At 35.8% G+C, this 22,489-nt stretch overlaps 1 protein-coding gene across 10 annotated transcripts; it reads right to left on the reverse strand.

Annotated features, from left to right (window-relative positions):
* LOC141623381 (uncharacterized) lies at window positions 1-6,872 on the reverse strand. Of its 10 annotated transcripts, XR_012533334.1 has the most exons (8): window positions 6,540-6,872; window positions 5,474-5,662; window positions 5,252-5,328; window positions 4,677-4,720; window positions 2,280-2,369; window positions 2,109-2,189; window positions 1,302-1,472; window positions 1-458 (listed from the first exon to the last, which is right to left on the reverse strand). XR_012533334.1 is itself a non-coding variant. In XM_074439493.1 (7 exons), exons 3-7 carry the CDS (start codon window positions 5,313-5,315, stop codon window positions 336-338), a joined length of 402 nt encoding a protein of 133 aa, XP_074295594.1. In that variant the 5' UTR covers window positions 5,316-5,328; window positions 5,474-5,662; window positions 6,540-6,865; the 3' UTR covers window positions 1-335. The 10 variants fall into 10 exon arrangements, 3 of the variants coding, with proteins under 3 accessions (XP_074295594.1, XP_074295595.1, XP_074295596.1); XR_012533337.1 differs by having other exon boundaries at window positions 2,109-2,393; window positions 6,540-6,869; XM_074439493.1 differs by lacking the exon at window positions 1,302-1,472 and having other exon boundaries at window positions 6,540-6,865.
* Window positions 6,873-22,489: the final 15,617 nt, after the last annotated feature.

The following is a 22,489-nucleotide window of genomic DNA, read 5'->3' on the forward strand; positions in this document are numbered from 1 at the left end:
TATTGGTAAACTTCCAAAGTTTTTGGAGATATACATTCCCAAATATGCGTTGCTTATTTAGAAAAACAGAAGAAATTACACTTGATTATAAAAGAAATAGCATACTGCAAATAAACCCCTCAACCCAATCAAGGAGTAGCAACTGTTACCTAGCAAAAACATTTGTGTCCATATTTTTCATCCATCTTTTACATTGAATTTGAACATTTACATGTGCATAAAAAATTGTACTTTTTATTAGGACGGCTAGACCTTCCCAACAGATGTTGACGGACCCTGGAAGGGTGGTGCATGGTGCATTAGGTCCATACGATTGAGCTCGAGCTGTTAAACTTCTACCTCGACCACTTCCAATTAGATAAGCAGCTAAAGCTATGATTAGGAACAACAAGATAACTGGCACACAAATGACGATAACATATCCCATTAATAATCCCAGTTCCTCTCTTTCCCTTCTCCTGCACATGCACAATAATTATATGAAACATAGCTGACTATATTTACGTGATTTAAAGTTAATGTGGCAGGAATTATGGAGTAAGATAATGTATATACTCTTCTAAACTAACGTTTTGACTTTGAGCTACATAAAACATTCTGCCCGTAGTAGCATTAGAAATTGACAGCAGCTATATTACCCAGTGCCTCTAGACACAAGCAAGTGACAATAACAACGCCGAATGTATGCTACCTAGCACCTCTACTAAATTACGTACACATGGCTACTCCATCTTTTCCCTTTTCCATCTTAGCCTTACTTCCCATGTTCTGGATACATGGAGTTGGGTTTACTTCCCCAGATTTCCATCAAACTAATTTTAGGACAAAACCTACTTAGTTATCACCACTTATGAAGCATTGTTTTCTCAATTTAGTTTTTATGAAATGCTACTTCCTCAGCTTAGTTTTTTTCCAAGGCAAATTTCATCACTCGTTGCTTGGGAAAAAATAAAGCTATTTTGAAGGTCAATCATCAATATAACAGTATAATTCGAAATGGGTGACATCTTGACATTCACGAATACCAAATGAAAGAGCATTTTCAAAATTATTGTTACATTTCAATGGCCTTAAATGCAAAGCAATGGACCTAAAACTCTTCAAGACGCTTGAACAAACCTGCAAACCCTCTTACGACAAAGGTTTTGTCGTTGTTTTCAATAACAAACTGAATTCAAGGATATGATACCTCCAGAACTGTACCAGGCCATGTACTGTGATGCTTATCCCTTAACTACTTATTTCCAGAAGAATTATTAAAATATTGAAGAAATTACTTTGAAAAATATCGATAAAATTACCTTCTCCTCAATCAAATGGTTTTGAATCATCCGCACATACATAAGTAAATAACAACAATAGTAGTTTGATGCTTCCTTAGCTGTACTCTTGCCTCTCTAGTTGTTTGTTTCTATTCTCTTTTTCCCCTACAAGTCTTCTCTTCACTCTCTCTTTTAATTTCCCCTTGTTCTCTGTTAACACGAGTATTCTAACAGATGAATAAGACAATATGTTTCAGTTTGAAATTTTCTCAAAGACAATATAGTACCAATAAAGTTGTTTACCATACTAATGTTACAGCCCGCATATAATTACTGGGCTATGACGGCTTACAGCCTACCACAAATAAGCACACAGACGCAGCAACCGGAATAATTATCCCAACTACAAACAATTACCTAAGCAATCTTTTAGTGATCAGGTACAAATAAAACAATGATAAAAAGTCAGAAAGAGGCGTTAAATACATCATTGTTTGATGCACCATACTCTTCTATAATCTACAAAGATCACTTGATGTATATGACTATGGCCCTGTTTGGTAAACGACATATTGACCAATTTTTAGCATATTCAAGGGTTTTAGCATGTTTGACCAATCAATATGCTAATTTTAGTGTTTGGTAAACAACATACTGAAACAGCATATTTAGGGTCAATATCTTTGTTTTACAATATCTTCGCTTACCCCAAAGATATTGGTTAGCATATTGTAAAATAGGAAATTTTTCTCCATTTCACAAAGAAAACTAACAATCTACTAATCGTAATCTGCCAATTACCAAACACTCAAATTAATTCTGCTAATTATAATATGTTAGTCAAACCTTCTGATAAAATCTGCCATTTATAATCTGCTTTTGCAACCTGCTTATACTGAAATTAATCCGTTGTTTACCAAACAGCGCCTATATGAAGAAAGGGAAGTACAACACACATTTATTTACAAGAGTATATTAAGAGTAGTACACTCGGAAGAAGATCAACATAACACTAACCATATATGACAAATTGAGGGCAAGTAGAAAAAGAGCCATTTTTTTATTCTCTTGCCATTTTTTCCACTTCTGGATCACTGGTATTAAAACCTATTCAACGAGAACAGTAGGTAACTAAAAGAGGAATTAGAAGAGAGTAAACATATATATGACAAATTGAGGGCAAGTAGAAAAAGATCTAGACACTTCCCACTAACTCTCCAAACCGATGCTCGAATTCTAGAATGTCTCGTAATCCAAACTATTTTCAACTGCCAATTTATGCAGCTAAGTGAACAAATTATCCAAATACCCCTGTAATCCTAAGTAAATAAATAAATAAAAATACCCAAAAACACTAAAAAGAGTCAAATTTTCCACAAATATGTAAAATTCAGGAACTATATCGTACCCGTCATCTAAAAGATAGTGAAACTTTTGCAACTTTGCTAGAAAATAGAAGTAACCCATAAATTATAAAGCACCAATCATCAAATAAACACATAAAGTTTGGAACTTTAGCAGAAATAAATAAAGCCCATAAATTATAGAGTACCTATCCTCTAAAAAGCACTACATGGATTGAAAGTTTGCTAGAAACTAAATGAAACTCAGATATAATTGTAGAATAATCATCAAATATACAATAGAAACTGAAAAGTTCAATACTTTGTTAGAACATAATAATAAAACCCAGAAATCAGAGTAACCATCATAAATAAATAAAAAAATTACTGAGTTTGAAACTTTGCTAGAAATTCATGAATAATCTCAATGAGGTCCTCACCATTCCTCAGCCACCATTCCTCCTTCCTCTGGTAAATATATGATATCTTCCAAACACATTTACAAAACAATTCAAAGTTTGCCAACCATATATAATGGGTTAGAACGAGATCTCCTTTGATTTTGTTCATATATTCATCCCTTCCCACTCACTCCCTCTTTCCCTACCACCCTTTCATTTTTGCACTTACTTCCTCCCTTTCTCTCCGTCTCTTTATTTCACATATGGTCACATATTCATTCATCCCGCCCTTCCCTCTCATTACATCTCTTTCTCTCTTCGCTTTTGTTCACATATTCACCCATTCCCTCCCTCTCCTTCTATCTCTCATTCACTTTTGTTCACATAGAGTATAAGATAAAACTGCCAATTCCCTCTCTTCCTTTTTCTCTCCTTCTCGTTCTAACCCATTTCATATCTAGCTCACTCTCCTACACATATTCATTTGAGCAGCCCTTAAACAAACACCAACACTGCAAATTACACCTCTACCTACAAACAAACACTTACACCGCAAACAGTCACACTAAGCAGTACCCTTGCTAATTGCCAAATTCTCACACACAAATAAACAAATTCATTGGAACCAGTCCCCTGGAGAGTACTCATTACAAGATATTTTTAGTTTTGCTCTACAAACCAAATGACAACTGGCCTAAAGGTCCCGCTCACAGAATCACAATCCTCACAATGCCCGATCGAATTAATCCTTGTTCTACCTGAAACTACACTATGCAAAGTTCTGACCTCAGAACATCAAAATGAATGACAAGTTTGTCATCATTCTCATGTACCAAAATAAACCATTACTATTTGGATTTTGTGGGTTCGGTTACGACCATCTATGCGAACGACTGTAAGCACACGAGATCAAATTTATGTTTTCCGCCTACATGCAACCTGTTTTAATGTCCAAATCTAACGACCCCCCTCCCTTTACAAGTCAATATCCATCCTCATAGTAAGCCCTTTCCTTTTTAGTCAGAATCACTAAAAGGCGGAAACATATATACATCACCCAACTAGACACATTGCAACATACCACTTCACCCTACTAACCCATTCAACTACAACCTTTCCTTTTCGTTAGAGAGGGGGGCAGCCCATAAATTACAAACTACACTTTCAAAACAGCAAAAACAAATTCTTAGGACTACCTTTCGACGAAGCCCACTCTAACAAATAACTACTTTTTAGAATTCCTGCGTCCAAATCCTAGAAGCTGGCAACCTCTACCAACAATGATTCATAAACAACAACAATTTCAGAGTTTTCCAACATCTTAGCCAAAAGTGCAGAGGCCTAAAAATAATCCACAAAAGTAACAGTTCAATTACAAGCACCCATACAGGTAAGACCCTCTCAAAAGAAATAGATCCACATAATCGCTTTTCGACCCAGGCCACCTCCGGGCAAATATGAATTATGTAAACTATTTGGCCCAAATCCCCTAAGGTGTTACCTTCTACCAAGCAGAATTCCTAAACAGAAACAATTTCAGCGCTTCTCATGAAGTGCAAACACCTATAAATACATCAACATTCACATGAGCAACCACGATCATTGTCAACCACACAACATTATTAACACAGTGGCAAAGGCAGTTAAACAAAATACACAGAACAGAGTACCTTGCGAACTTGGTGCAATCCTGAAGTTGTGGATTCTTGGTTTCCTGCAAAAGGCAAACCCAGAAACTAAGACTCAAACAGCCTCATAATAAAATAAAATAAAAGATAAGGAAAATATACAGGTAAATTTCTAAGATGCAACATTGAAAATGCCCATAAATAAAATGCCTCACGTGGACGTATTTGCATAACTATAAATAAAAAGGGGGCATTTTAAGGAGCAGGCTCACATGTGTACAAGAATGAAAAAAACTACTCGTGTGGTTTATATTGCTAATTTTATATCGACTACCACCAAGGACAGCTGACCTTACCAGTTACCACAGTTTTTCAACTACAAGGGGGTCTTACCTCCCCTCCCCTCCCCGATATAAGAGGTAAAATAACATGACATGACTGTCTCGCTCTGTTTCTATTTTTTTTTATCCAAAAGACTACTACCCTATCTCCTAAAATAAAACCATTTCACAGGCAAGCTATTATTATGGGTAATGCAAAGCAAAGATTGGCTAACAACAACAGAAAGATTAAAAAAAAAATATATAATTTCGTTTGAAAGAAGTTATTAAAGATACCTAACAAACACATCATTCTAACTGAATGCAGGTTCTTTCTTGGTATTCTGAATGTTAGGTCCATCGAGACGAGCTATCTGCACCAAAAATATACAACCAAGATAATTGACTTGATAGATCAGGCAAACTAAGAAAATAATAATAGGATTACAAAAGTAATAACACACAAAAATAATCTGAAAGACCAGTAGCAAGCAAAGTCAGATAAGAAGAGTCACATACCTACATAGCTCTTATGATATTTCTAATACTCCCAAAAACAACAACGAATCATGGGAGTCGCACGATGCAAATATGAGGAACAACTCGTAGAAAAAGAAAATTGGACCAATGTAAGGTACATGGTTTCATACAACACCAGGAGCTACATCTCTAGGTGTCGACTGAGTTTTACATTCAAAACATTGGTATCTGCAATTGAATAAATAAAAGGGTTAAATACTTGGATACATTTTCCTGCAATATTAAGTACCATCTTATTCTTCCTGAATTATCCGGATACCTTTTACAAGTTTCGAACAATCCTTTTAGTAAAATAAAATAGAAAACTCTAAGGATCCTTCATTTCCATCTAATTTTTTCTCAAAAACGATAATGAAGTTCATCACAATTGACTTAATTGAAAATATAAAAGAACCAACTCTAACAGTCACTGTTTATCACACACACATACTCACTGTCCTTGTTGGAGGGCCCTAAAATACAAACTATCCAGTTGATGAAATTTAGATTACATAATGTTAAAATCCAAACTTTTTGATTGATAAACTATCATCATTATAAAAGGTAAAAAGTAAGAATACCCGATAACACAAACCAACCAAATAATCAAACTTTATATTTAAAACACCATAAAATATGAGTCATAGAACAAAACGGAAAGTAACCCGATGGCCCTAATGAAATTACCAGTAGGTAATGTAGAGATGTTCCGAAAGAGGGAATACAGCCAAAATGGCAGCAACGTCTCCCTCGAGTTTCAAGCTAGTTGGATGTAAAATAAACCTAATTTATTACAATCAAATGAAAAGCCTTTCAATAAAGTAAAATCTACTTCAATCATATAAAAAAATAGAACACTCCGAAACTTTTAATTGTAACCTTACCATGCCCTCCGGAGATCGTTGATGAGATTATGGGTTTTCTTTAAGAGTTAGAGTACAAAACATTGACGTTTTATATTCAGACAACACATAACCAAGAACTAATAAGACTAACTGCTAAACGAAATCCAAAAAATTAAGACACTGCTAATGGCATTATATTCAGTAAAGAAGATGGGAACAACCTGAAATCTTCAACGTGACAAATTAAACCATCGTCGCTGCCGCCGCAATGTCCTCGGATGCTGATCCAAGTGTCTTTGGCGGCATAGTTGTCACCATCATCAAAATTAGGGTTTGAGGAAAGGACAATAGGCAAAGAGGATGAGAATGAATGGCTTTGGATGATATGGAAATAGAAAGGAGAAAGAGAGGAGGTGAGAGGTGAGAGCGAGAATTTGAGGGAACGATGTTAAAGGCATGTGCTTCTATTGAGGGAAGATAATTGAGGTGAGAGTTAAGCACAAATAATTGAGGGGAATGAAACGCTGAGTTTTGAAGGGAAAATGAGCAAAGTGATGTGCTTGGTTACTGTTCATTATGAATAGTAACTTGTGTTACCCATATTTTAGTAAGGGGTGTGTGTGTATATATATATATATAAATAGGATCATGTGCGAACCTAAAGTAGGGTGCGAACTTATGAACCAACTTTGAAATAGTCAGATAAGGACAATGACCTCTCACCAACCCAACACATTTCTGTGAGTACTGACTCCAAATTTCTCTCTTCTTATCTTCTTTTCTTCCACCTGCAACATCATTCTCCAACGCCGACAGACCTCCGACTCCGACCAACAACGCCGATAATACCAAGTCGCCATCTGCTGCTGTCGGCGCCGGAGTTCTAGCAACCTTCACCATCAGCTGTTAGCTCGCCTTGCCGTCGAGTATAGGTTCTGATTGTTTCACCGGAGTTTGCGAGTATTCAGCCATCAATTTCTCTTCCCCTCTTTTATCTCTACTCTGAAGTCATCCTTCATAATCTTGTAGGACAATCGGCAGCCCAACTCTTTCATCCGTTGTTCATACTATCGCCGTCGCTATCGTTCATACTATCATTGTCGACTTGTCGCCGTCGTACATAATTTCATAGGAGGGACGATAGCTCCGGCGATGCAGTTACCCACTTGAACCTCTTTTCATTCTTGGATTTCAGGTTGGTAGATCTGAACAATTAAAAGACGATGAAGACGTAAGAGCTGTTCTTGCGTTCATGGTGGTTTAAGAACGTTGGTGGTTGGTTGTGTGGTGTTTGACGAGGAGCCGTCTGGGTTTGGGTGAATGGGTGGGGAAGAGAGTGATTATGGCAGTATTGACGGTGTTTTTAGTTGGTTTGTTCTGTTCGATGCGGTTATTGTAGGGGTGTTCGTAGGATGGTGACAGTAGTGGTGGTGGTGGTGACGGTGGTGGGATTTGGTGGATACACAAGGTATTAGTACCAGATACACATGGTATTACTACGGCATACATGTGTATCTAGTAGTTATACCATGTGTATCTGAGGGTGGTAGTATGTGTATCTGGAACTACTAATTTGTGTATCTGAAGTATTATACTGTGTATCTGAATAGTTCGCACCTGACCCCAACCCTATATATATATATATATATATATATATATATATATGTATATATATATATATATATATATATAGAAATGGGATCAAGTGAGTCCCTTAGAATAGGTGAGTCCCATGAGTCCTAATATAAGCCATTGGATCTAAAAAATAAATGGCTAAGATTAAAGGTAAATAAAATGATGACATATAAATACTACAAACCCTAATTTCTCCTCACATTTTCTCATTTCACTCCCTCTCTCTTCCTCCCTTCTCTCTCTAACCGACGGTCAGAGCACAACCCGCCACCTCCTTTATTCGTCCTCCACTGCAACAACCCGCCACCGCCTCTGCTTTTTTCTTCTCCCGCCGCTCTTCTGCCTCCCTCGGCCACCACCAGAGACGACCCCTGCTCTTCTACCGCCATTCGCCGCCTCTCTCTCTCTCTTTTTTTTTTTTTTTTATGGCGTCGTGGTTTTGTTGTTTTGGTGCGTCATGTGTGGCTGCCGGCTGTTGGCCGTGGTAGGTCGTGGCTGCCGCCTCTATTCGTTCTCTTTTTTTTTTTTTTTTTTTTTTTTTTTCAGATTACGGTCATGTGGAGGTGTTGGTGGGTTGTGGCTGCCGTCTCTACTCCTACTCCTCTCTCTCTTTTTTTTTCGAGATCTATTGTGGTGGTTATTGTTGGTGGTTGTGGGTCACTTGTAGGGATAGAGGCGGTGGTGATGTCGTGGCCCTCTTCTATGTTTTTTTTTTTTTTTTCAGATTGGTGGCGGTTGTTGCAGGCCAGACGACGTCACGGTGGAGGGTGTGGTGGCTGGTGGTTAGAGGTGGTGTTGATGGTGTTGGTGGTGTTGGTGTTGTGGTCATGGGCCGAGTGGCTGGACGAGATGAGGGTGGTGGTGGTTATTAATATAAAGTTTCAGCGGCATGAGTTAAAGTTAAGCTTATACGGATTAAAGTTACGCTTATATGGACTAAAGTTATGCTTTGATATGGACTAATTATATTCACCAAGGACTTATATTACATAAATTCAAATTACAATCCTAAAAAAAATGAAGATAAAGTTTTAAAAATTACGACTAAAGTTACAATTTTAAAACATTAAAGTTACCTTCATAAAATTTATAAATCACAAACATTAACTAAATTCAATTTTTTATATTAGAAATTGTCAAAAAATAATTAAAGTTTCAATTTTTAGCATTAAAGTTTCACTCGTAAAACATTAAAGTTACATTTATAAATTAAATAAATTCAAATTTTTTTTATTAAAAATTGGTTAAAAATTGGTCAAAAATATTAAAGTTTTGATTTTTAGTATTAAAGTTTCATTCGTAAAACATTAAAGTTTCATTTATAAATCAGTAATATTAAATAAATTCAAATTTTTATATTAAAAATTGTCTAAAAAATTAAAGTTTCAATTTTTAGCATTAAAGTTTCACCTTAAAATATTAAAGTTATACTCAAAAATTGATTTTATATATTTAAAATCAAATTTTATAACATAAATCTAAATTTTTATTTATAAAATTATTTTAAATATTAAAGTTATAATTATAAAGAATTAAAGTTACAATCATAAATTAAAGTTTCATTTATAAAACACTAAAGTTTCCATCTTAAAATTTTAAAATCTCAACCATCAATCTTAAAAGATCAAGGGCTAAGATGAGGACTTAGTGGACTCACCATTTTAGGTGGACTCATTTGAACCCCTCTCTCTCTCTCTCTCTCTCTATATATATATATATATATATATATATATATATATATATATATATATATATATATATATATATATATATATATATATATATATATATATATATATGGTACCATTCCTTTTTTATATAGGCCATCTATTATTATTCAGATATCTATGTCACTATCAGGACATCCAAATTTCTTTACTCCATAGGAGTACCAACTGCCCATGCTTGCCATTTTCTTATTACTTGAAATATGTGAACCGATATGACTCTCACACTACATTTCACGTGTGGATATTGTTTAATTGGCAAGAATCTAATTTTTCATTACATATATTTTCTATGACTAATTTATAGCTCGCTATACTACATATAGGGCTAATCTGTCTATAATTAAATCATAGATTTTAATGTAACATATTACATTTTGATAAGGTGATCAAAGTGGTATCATAATACATCTTCATAACCAAATAAATACCGTCATTTCTAATTCCACTTACCTCTACTTGATGTATTTCATATTGAAAACAAACTGCTGAACTTCTGGTTCAGTTGGGGATAATATACTTTTTTGTTTTTACCAGCTTTTCCTTATCATTCTCCCCCTAAGGTGGTAAAAACCATAACCACCTCAGGCCTTAATTTCTCATATTACCGACGAGAATTTATATGGGCATTTTTGTACAATAACAAGATATTTCGGGGAGTAACATGTAATGCAGTTGGATTTTAAGTGTGCTGAATCACAATGCCCAATTCGGAGACTAACGATTCCAAATAATAATCAAACTGTGATCTCCAATATTAAATATACTCAGTCTTCGTGTAATGTCTTGCCTTTAATAAATTTATACAAGAGAGTTTTCAGCATTTATGTTTTCTTTAGGATAAGCTTCAGGTTTATCAAAACGAGTATAATAAGAACCCGGATGGCCTTAAATGTCACATCTTAACCATTTCATGTCAACTTTCTTAGTTTGCCTACAATCCATGGCAATCTTTCATAAAAATAAAATGTGTGTCAATCACTTATCATACAACACAATTTTAGTTGACTATATTTCTCATGCTAATCTTATGGTTAGCAATACTTTATTCAACCGGATAAATGATGTGACATAGGACACAATAGGTGTCTCATATATATAGGCATGACTTATCAATATTCCTTCAGGGAACATGAATTTCTTTTCTTTCAATTACTTAAACAATTATAATAATGTTTCCATATTATACATTGACAATAAAATATTAAACATGCAATACATTTAATACAACTTATATAATGCGGCACATTTATAAAAGATTATATACAATGTTGTGTGTGGACTAAATGGCAAATTTTTAATTGACCGCAATATAATTAGCTATTCAAGGAAAAGTTACAAATATGAATCCAGTTATATTACTCATGTATGACTTAAACAAGAACAATTAGTTAGTAAACAACACGAAGTATATAAGTTGTGATCCACTATCCCAACGTAATCATTCAATTTCTAAAACCCATCTAATATCTTGTTCAAAACTTTCTACAAGTTAAAAAAATAATAATGATGTCCAGTGTCCCAACTGTGAGTTGATAGTTTCGATGAACATGAAAACAAAACAAAATTATTCAATTAAATCCGTAATAAGATATGAATCTCTCAACTATCAAATCTTTATAATACTAACATATTAAGGTTGATTCCCCTTTTCTCAGTTGGTGAGAGCCTAGAGGTATGTATATGAATTTCAAAAACAAACGTCCATATGATATTAAAGATATATGTTTTGAGGTAAAACAATACATATAAAATTCACCTATTATATGTAAAGAATAGGATGAAAGTAATATTTGCATTGATAATTTCATATGAATACAATCGATGGGTATATATACAATTAGACGAGCTTGACTAGCAAGGCACCTATCCTAGACTTACCATAATTACAAAGATACGGTAAATATAAAATATATACAAAAGATTACGAAGGATCTTTAACAGCCTCCCGCAAGATGGACGAGCTAAAGGCGAGACCAAGCTTGGACAACAAAAATCGATGACGATAACGTAGCAAGGGCTTAGTGAGAATGTCTGCCAGTTGATCATCGCCAGAAATATGTTGCACTCGAAGAGTGCCAGATTGAACTTGCTCACGAACAAAATGAAATGCCAACGCGAAGTGTTTCATTCGAGAATGAAAAACCGGGTTAGCGGCATAATGAGTAGCACTTAGGTTGTCACAATAAATGACGGGAGTGCCAGATGGAAGCACACGAAGTTCAGTGAGAAGGGACTTGACCCATGTGAGTTCGGAAGTGGTGTCAGCCACTGCTCGAAATTCCGCTTCAGTTGAAGATAAGGCGAGAGCTCGTTGCTTTCTAGAAGACCATGAGATAGCATTCCGACCCAAATAAGTAATATAACCAGAAGTTGAAGTATAAATGTCTTTGTCACCTCCCCAGTCGGCATCACAAAATGCGTGAAGGCAGTGAGGAGATGTGCGATAGAGCTGCAAACCAACGTTGCAAGTGCCATTAAGATAGCGTAAGACACGCTTTAGGGCAGCCCAATGAATGTCAGACGGAGCTTGCATGAATTGGGACAAACGATTGACACTGAAAGCGATGTCAGGACGAGTGAATGATAAGTATTGTAGGGAGCCAAGAACAGCTCGATATTCAGTGGCATTTGCGGACGCGGAGCCACAGTTACGAGTAAGAGATGGGGACGGTACCATGGGTGTGGGATACGGCTTAGCATCCACCATCTTAAACCGCTCAAGAACATCATAAATATATTTGGATTGTGTAAGCAACAAACCTGCAGGATTGGGGGTGACTTCGACACCCAAAAAATAGGAGAGCGTGCCCAAGTCCTTGAGCGAGAACTTCCGGGATAAGAGATCAATGAAGTCATTGACATGGGTTACATCTGAACCTGTCACAACAATGTCATCGACATAGACTAATAGAAACAAAGTATGAGTAGGTGCGTGCAAATAAAACAGCGATGGGTCAGATAAAGAGCCGCGGAAACCCGAGGCAATGAGAAATTCCTTAAGAGTGGTATACCACGCTCGAGGAGCTTGCTTTAGACCATAAATAGCTTTCGATAATTTGCAAACATAATTGGGTGTGTCGGGATGAAGAAACCCCGGTGGTTGAGACATGTAGACTTCATCATTTAAGTTGCCTTGAAGGAAGGCATTATTAACATCCAGTTGGCGAAGACACCAACCTTTGGTCAGTGCAATGGAGAGAATCAGACGGACCGTTGCAGGCTTGACCACTGGACTAAACGTGTCAGAGTAGTCAATGCCGGGTCGTTGGAGAAAACCTTTCGCTACGAGACGCGCTTTATATTTGTCAATAGTATTGTCAGCATTGTATTTGATGCGAAATATCCACTTACATCCTATTACATTCATGGTGGGTTGAGAGGGGACAAGAGTCCATGTTTGGTTGCGAAGAAGAGCATCATACTCGAGTTGCATTGCCTCACGCCATAGGGGATCGATCAATGCTTGTTTTACTGTTTTGGGTAGGCGAGAAGGGGAGGAAACCGTGGCTAATTGTGCATATCTCGGGTTGGGTTTCACAATGTTGTGGGAAAGGCGAGTGCCATGGCCATGAGTAGGTGGAGGAGGAGGAGGAGGTGGTGGAGGTGGTGGGGTTGGTGTGGGAGTCCGTGGACTGGGTGGTGGGATGGGAGTTGTGACAGCGGGTGTTGTGGGTGTGTTGACAGTGGAGGGGGTGTGTGGGGCAGAGCTAGGAGGAGATGAGGATGTCGGGGTAGAGGGTGGAGGTTGGGGAGCCGTGGGAGGGGGGACAATGGTGACTGTCCAGTCAGTGGTGGAGTGGGGAGTTCGCAGTACTGGAGAGGAGGTGAGGCGAGCATAAGGAAAATCAGTTTCGATGAATTTGACATGTCGTGAGACATAGATTTTCGAAGTAATGGGTTCTAGACAGTAGTAAGCACTTTGCGTGGGAGAGTATCCGACAAAGATGCAGGGTGTAGACCGAGGTTCGAGTTTATTGTGGGTATATGGACGAAGCCATGGGTAGCAGAGACAACCAAAACAGCGGAGTTTGGCGTAGTTTGGGACGTAGCCAAATAAGCACTTAAAGGGAGAGTTATGTTTTAATGTGGGAGTTGGGAGACGATTGATAAGATACACAGCTGTGGTAAATGCGTGAGGCCAGTAAGTAATTGGCATGGAAGCATGGGTAAGAAGAGCTAAACCAGTTTCGACAATATGACGGTGACGCCGTTCAGAATACCCGTTTAATTCGGGTGTGTGGGGTGGAGTGGTCAGATGACCAATGCCGTGGGTAGCAAGGGAGGGAGCTAATTTTATATACTCACCACCATTGTCGGAGTAAAGTTGTAGGATAGGTCGTTTAAATTGTTTTTCAACGAGTGTGCGGAAGCGATTAAAAATTTGTGTGGAATCGGACTTGAGTTTCATGGGATAGAGCCAAATGAATTTGGTAAAATGATCAACAAATATAATGTAATACTTAAACCCGTCATAAGACATAATAGGAGAGGACCAAACATCCGAAAATATTAAATCCAAAGGAGCATTTGAACGTATTGTATTTTGATGAAAGGCTAACTTATGACTCTTGTGTATGTCACAAGAATTACAATTATTGGTAAATGAATGCGGAATAGGTAAGCTAAATTTAGTACGTAAAAACTTTAAAATTTGGATAGACGGATGGCCAAATTTGTGATGCCAATCCGGTGTTGATGAGGCTTGACAGGCGTGAAGACGAGGGACAGAAAGAATGCATTCATAGACTCCATCCTTAAGCTGTCCGTGGAGAAGTGTGCGGCCCGAGAGTTTGTCCTTTATAAAACAAGAATTAGAAGTGAATTCACAGAGGATATTATTATCATGACAAAGTTTGGAGATGGAAAGAATATTGCGAGAAAGACGAGGTACACACAAGACATCATTGAACTTTAAAACAGACAAGGAGTGCGAAAAAATGAACGAACCTATATGGGTTATGGGTAAGGAAGAACCATCAGCTATAACAATCTCGTCACCACCGTCATAGGGAGAGTGAAGAGCGAGAGTGTCGAGGTCCCGAGTGAGATGGTGAGAAGCACCACTATCAAGGAGATAGCTAGAGGACGAGTTAGTGACAGGGGGAGGTCCGGTGGCAGCGGTGTGGGCCTGTGGATTGGGACGTGGCTGGCGGTTTAAGGTGCGAGTGGGTAAGATCACATTGGGGTAATCACGTTTGAATTTGAAGCAGAAGAACAAGACGTGTCCCTTTGCACCGCAATATTGGCACGAGCCTTTGAATGGGGGGTCTTGTTTGGGTTGGTTTGTATCACTTGGTGGTGGGGTGGCAGAGGTGGAAGGACGAGTGTAGGGAGGGTTGGGTCGGTTGTGGTAAGAGGCGGCATGGACAGTGGCAGGGAATGGTGTTGGGGTGGTATGATGAGAGGTGGTTAGTTCAAAATTTAGAAGCTTTTCATGAAGGGACTCGAAGGAGATGGGTTCGTCACGAGCTTGAACGGCATCGATGACGGAGTGATAGATGGAGTAGTCAAGACCACGAATGATTTTGGCAACAAGGTCTTCGTGGTCCATGGGTTTTCCAAGAACGGCCAATTTGTCGGCACATGATTTTATAGCATGCATATACTCAGTAATGCTTTGAGTTGTTTTGCGAATGGAATTGAGACGATCTTTTATTTGGAGGATGTGGGCTCGAGATGGATTGGCGTAAGTGGCGGCTAGGGTGGTCCAAACATCACGTGTGGTGGGGGCTCGCATAACGAGGGAGTGAATAGTAGGGTCGAGGGTGCCTAGGAGAGCACCTTTGAGAAGGTGGTCTTGGCGTTTCCAGGTGGTGTAGGCTGGGTTGGGAATAGTTTTGGCTTTGGTGGTGTCGGTGGGGTCAGGGATGGTGGCCGAGGGGCATGTGTGAGTGCCATCAAGGAATTTGAGGAGATCGTAACCATAAAGGAGTGACTCGATTTGATCGTGCCATGACATGTATGTGAGGGGTGTGAGTTTGTCAACTATGGAGAGATTGACAAGGAGAAGAGGAACAAGAGGTTCATTGGGGTTGGGTAGAGTGGCAGCGGAAGTAGCCATGGGAAAAAAAATTTAGGGTTTTGAGGTTTTAGGATCGTAGTATTCTGATACCATGTAAAGAATAGGATGAAAGTAATATTTGCATTGATAATTTCATATGAATACAATCGATGGGTATATATACAATTAGACGAGCTTGACTAGCAAGGCACCTATCCTAGACTTACCATAATTACAAAAATACGGTAAATATAAAATATATACAAAAGATTACGAAGGATCTTTAACATTATATATACTGCCAAATCTATTTGATCATGATTTATATGTGATAGTTGTAAACTAAACTGCATGGTGTGTAATGACAGTCAAATACGGTCTACGGAGTATATTATTAGTATGTAAATACATTAAGGCATATTAGTGCTGTAACAAGTCCCACAAGACAACAATCATGCTTCATGTCTAATTGATAACTTTGTTAAGTAGGTAAGATGAAAGGCTGAATATATACACACACGGTCAATTAGTCACAAGAGACTTATAATGAATGCACTAACTAATGCGTACATCACAAAGCGGATTTGTGAAACAGGAACATTGTTGTCAAACGTAAAGGTTAGTAGTTAGTACCAATTTTATTTCCTAATCAATACAAAAACGTTGCCTCATTAAGGCTCAACGTACATTAGGTTCAATTAAGGCGTCTTTCTTTAGCTCATAAAATGGCACATTATTAAGCTCAATTTAGGCCGCAACATTAGGCTTATCATAATGCCATGTTCTCGATCTCTGTTACCGGCAGAGTTTTTATGAGATGTCACATTTACTTTCAAGAATGGACCAAAATTCAGATTTCATTATACTGTTCAACTTCAAGAGAACATGAATTAATTCAGAAATAATTTGCCCTTTAATAAAGACCACTTCAAACTCAATTGCAGGTCATAAAATCATAGCTGTGAACTTCTTGCCACTAACATTTACATGTGAACTTCTGGTCACTTAATTACACTTTTACAATATGAATATATTGTATTGATGAGACGGTGTTAAAATTATACACCTTTAAAACTTTGAACTTGAGGCCAAAGTTATAATGTGGACATATTCTCTCATCTCTATAAAATAAATCTTTTGGCACTTCGGACCCAAAAGTATTGATATGCCCTTTTTCCCAAAACTCATATATCTCCTATAACAAATATTTCTTTTGAGATACGAGAATCAAAACTTTAACATTATCAAACAAAATAAAGTAAGTACTACTTTTACGTATATAGAAAAAATTGTGCAAAGGAAAACTTACCTTAACTTAACTTGGATGATATGTGATAATACGAGGTGTTTATCTTTGTGTATGGCTCGACATCTTAATTATCATGTCTTCCCCACTTGTACCTTTCCTCTTGTTGAATACTCCGAATTATCAGATCCAAAGGATACATGGTCATCGTTAATTTCATGCTCAATTGGTTAGGGTTTCGTGTTGATAACGTGTTGTGAAATAAAGACAAGAGATAATTATAGAGAGATGGTAGAGAGAAGAGAAAAGAGTCAGAACCATGTTCTTATTTCATTATGAAGGGTATATATATACAATACAATGTGATAAAGTTTCTATAAGACAATATATTCTAGTGTATTATAAGATATAGACATCCATATAATAATATTTCATAAAAATATTTCTTAATTTGGTTATAAATAATCCAAATAAGACTACATAAATGGAAGATTTATTTTGGTGTAATATATGTCCATTAAGAACATATATGAGACTATTTTTAATGTCTGAACTTGCATTTTGAACAAGTAGTTATATGTATAACAAAGATATTCCTACATAAGCATAGTATGTGACCAATTATATAATAAGTTAGAAAAATGATAATGTGGTTACAAATAGTGCAAATGAGACTACATAAATGGAAGATTAATTTGAGGTAATATGTGCCCACTAAGAACATATATGAGACTATTTTTAATTTCTGAATTTGCGTTATGAACAAGTAGTTATGACAAACATGTTGACACAAAAGCATAGAATGTTACCAAATATATATATATATATATATATATATATATATATATATATATATATATATATATATATATATATATATATATATGAGAGAAGAAGAGATCAACTAAGTCCTTCATATACTTATAAGTCCATAAGTATTCATCTAGGCCATTGGATGAAGGGGATGGAGGGATGAGATTTCATCTCAATGAATGGCCTTCATCTCAATGAATGGCCACAAATGAATCTCCTCTAAATGCCTCCTTAACTTAATCATCTCATTCACTAATCATTCATCCATCTTTCATTAATTCATTATCACAATCATCTCCTCCTCTCTCTACATCTCACTTTTCTCTCCTCTCTAAAAAAACCTCAAAAAAAACCAGATCCCATAAAACCAAAACCCAAATAAATCACCCAACTCCTCTCTTCCTCATTCACCACCACCCACCACCACCCAACCCGACACCACCCCACGACCCACAACCACCGCCGCCACCGCATTTTTTTTTTTCGTTTTGGTGTTATTTTTTATGTTTTGAGTTGTTTTTTTCATTCGTTATTTTTATTGTGTTTTATTTTATTTATTTATTTTCTTTTAGTTGTCTTTTATTTTGTTTATTCTTGTCTTTTTATCTATTTTCTCAATTCTCGCTTTATTTTTACATTTTTTTCTTAAGATTTTGGGTTTTCAAATCTCGTTTTTATTTTGTAAAATTCTTTTGTTTTGATCTTAGTTCTACAAAAATAAATCTCATATAATAAGTTAATTTTAATCTTTTGAAAAAATAACCTTATTATCTCGTTTTGTGGTGGTAGTTTGGTAGTGATTGTTAAAGTTATACAAAAATGGACTAAAGTTATACAAAAATGGACTAAAGTTATACAAATATGGACTAAATTCATACAAACAGTACTTATATAAATTCCAATTAATTTATCGAAAATGACTAAAGTTATACAAAAATGAACTAAAGTTATACAAAAATGGACTAAAGTTATACAAAAATGGACTAAAGTTATACAAAAATGGACTAAAGTTATAAAAATATGGACTAAAGTTACACTGTCAATGAACAAAAGTTACACTCAAAACAAAATAGAGTTATATAAACTCAAAATAAGGTATGTGTAACTTCTACTCAATGAATGTATAACTCCAACTCGGATATGTGTAACTTCTACTCAATGAATGTATAACTACATTAAGAATGTGTTGAACTTCTACTCAGTGAATGTATAACTCTAGTAACGATATGAGTAACTTCTACTCAACGAATGTATAACTCTAGTAGGAATGTGTGTAACTTCAATGAAAGTATAACTTTTGTTTTCTCATTTCTCTTTGTTGATAAATGAAAAAAATATAAGTATAACAACAAAAAAATAACAAATAAAAACCAACACTACAAATTTGAATTTATATAAGTACTATTTGTATAACTTTAGTTCATATTTGTATAACTTTAGTCCATTTTTGTATAACTTTAGTCATTTTCGATAAATCAATTGGAATTTATATAAGTACTGTTTGTATGAATTTAGTCCATATTTGTATAACTTTAGTCCATTTTTGTATAACTTTAGTCCATTTTTGTATAACTTTAGTAATTTTCGATAAATTCATTGGAATTTATATAATTTTATGTAACTTTAGTTCAATTTTGTTTTATGAGTGTAACTTTAGTCCAAAATTGTATAACTTTAGTACAAATCGTATAAATTTAGTCCAAATTCGTATAACTTTAGTCCAAAATCGTATAACTTTAGTCCAATATATAACTGAAATCCTAAAACCAGTAATACTAACTTTAAACCAACAATACTAGATCTAAAAAAAAAGCCATTATCTAAATATCAAAATGTAAAATAAGACATATTTGAAAAAAAAATATATAAAACAAGACAATATTTTAAATCACAAGCAATCGAATTTGGAACACCAACTCATTTTTTCGTCTAGTTCAAGGGTATAACTTTAGTCGTAAATAGTATAACTTTAATTTGTGTTGGGTATAACTTTAGTCATAAATAGTATAACTTTAATGTTTTAAAGGTATAACTTTAGTCGTAACTGATAACTTTTATAAACACCAAATAAATCTTGAAAATTAAAATCAACAATTCTAAAACCAATAGATATGAAAAAAAAAACACTAAAATAAGTAAATAAGTAAATAACAACACACAACAAAATAAACCAACAAAACCTAACAAATAAATGTAAATATGAAAAAACAAAACAGAAAAAACAAAAAACAAAAAAACAAAATCAAAAAACAATATATAAAAAATCTGAAATAAATAAAAATAAAGCAAAAAAAAATGAAAACAAAAGAACACAACAACGACTTCACCATCAACAACCAAAAAATCAAGATGTGAAAAAAACAAATCCACCAACAACAAAAACCACAACCACGACCACATTACCGCCACCACGACCGACCTATGATAATAAACAAAAAAAAACACAACGACCCACAAAAATTTCGAAAAAACCGACCACCTCACCATCGTTACCGCAAAACAACCATTCATACGACCCACCAACAACCCACACCCCACCATAACTACCAAGATCTGAAATACAAAAAAACCAAAAAAAAAAAAAAACCACGACAACTATAAAAAAAATCGAGATCTAACTCTCGCCGGCGGGGTGGAGGCGGGACGGAGAAAGGACAGAGGAGGAAGAGTAGTCGGTGGAGGGCGGTAGAAAGGTGGTGGCGTGGTCGAAGGTAGGGATAGTTGTGGTTAAGAAAGAGGAGATGAAGGAGGGTGAGAAAGGTGGTGGGGTGGTAGTCGAAGGTGGAGGGAAGATGTGGTGGGTTGGTGAACCGGTGAGGAAGAAATAAAGGCTGCCGGATTTGGTGAGAGAGGCTACCGTATTTGGTGGGAGAGACTGCCAGAGATGTGTGGGGTGGTTGGGTTGGTGAACCAGTGAGGAAGAGAGAAAGAGTTTTTTTTTTGTTGGGAATTTGAGAGAGAAATGAGATAGAAAGAGAGTAGGAGGGTGGGATAATGAGAGGAGATTAGGATAGGCTGAGTGTTTAAGGGAGCTTGAGTGATTAAGGAAGATAATTAGAGGAGATTGATTTGTGGCCATCCATTGAGAGAGAGAGAGAGAGAGAGAGAGAGAGAGAGAGAGAGAGAGAGAGAGAGAGAGAGAGAGAGAGAGAGAGAGAGAGAGAGAGAGAGAGAGAGAGAGAGAGAGAGAGAGAGAGAGAGAGAGAGAGAGAGAGAAGAGATTAACTAAGGCCATTATATCATATTAAGTCCATAAGTCTTAATGTGGGTCAGTTGATCAAGCAAACCAATGGCCAAGATTGCGAGAAACCCCACTCAACTAATATTTTAGATTTACCTCTCCCCTCTTACCCACTAACCCATGCATGCTATACTGTTATGTCCATCAGTCTGTCATCATTTCCCTCCTCATTTTCCACATAATTCAAAACAACTTGCGATTTTTTTCCCCTCTATTTCCTGTCATTTCGTCTTCCTTTTCTTTCTTTACATTGCCGATAACTCCATTTTCATCACTACCAATTAATTCCAACTCAACAGACGCCATTTTCATCACTACCAATTAATTCCAACTCGCCTGCAAACTCGCCTGTCTCCATTTTTTTATAAGGTATTTTTTCCATTCCTTATTTAGTGATTTGTACTTTGTTTTTTGTTAATTATTGCCTTTGTTAAACTATCATAAAAAGAGTTCATTTGATTTTTCAATTTTCAATTATGGGTTTGCTGATGTTGATTTGTTCAATTGTTAATTATGGTTGTGCAGATCAAATACGAGTTCATTTGATAATTAACAATGATTTTTCCCAAGAAAAATGCCAAGAAAACTTCCAAGAAATCTGAATCAAAGGTAAAAAATCTCGTCTTGTTGGTATAACTCTTATAGAATGATGTATAACTTCAATTAAATATATGCATAATTTTAATCCCAATTGTTTGTCATCTACAGATGGATGTTGTAGAAAGTATTGACAAGGGACTTGATATCCAGGCTAAAAGTTTTGACTTTTATTTATACGTTACTAGATGTATAACTCTGGTTACTAGATGTATAACTTTAGTACTCAATATGTATAACTCAGGTTACTAGATGTATAACTCTGGTTACTAGATGTATAGCTCTTCTGATTCTGTGACCAACTCTTCTTTCATAATGTAAAACTCTAATTGTTATATGTATAACTCTACTTCTATTTAGTTTCTATGCTTAGAGTTATACAATATATGCCTAGAGTTATACATTTTATACCTGGATTTATACAATATATATCTAGAGTTATACAATATATGCCTAGAGTTATACAATATATACTTTGGAGCTATACATTAGATGCCTGGAGTTATACCTAGAGTTATACCTGGAGTTATTCCTGGAGTTATACATTATACTGTATACGCTTACAGTTATACATTTTATGGCCAGAGTTATACATTCTATGGCTAGAGTTATACATTATATAACTTTAGTTTTCAGAATGTCTAACTTTTGTTATTATATGTATAATCTGTCATCGTTATTCCGTATAGCTAACTTTCCTGATTATCTCTTCTTTTGAATGGTGAAAAGAATTTTGGATTTTACAGAATTTTGGTTGAAAAGAAGAGATGACAGACCATTCAAAATTCTTTTTTATATAACTCTTATTGAATTATGTATAACTTCAACTAAATATATGCATAATCTGAATCCCTATTATTTGTCACCTACAGATGGATGATGTACCAAGTATCGACAAGGAGCCGATT

The sequence above is a fragment of the Silene latifolia genome, chromosome X (assembly GCF_048544455.1).
Source record: "Silene latifolia isolate original U9 population chromosome X, ASM4854445v1, whole genome shotgun sequence".
Taxonomy (NCBI): domain Eukaryota; kingdom Viridiplantae; phylum Streptophyta; class Magnoliopsida; order Caryophyllales; family Caryophyllaceae; genus Silene; species Silene latifolia.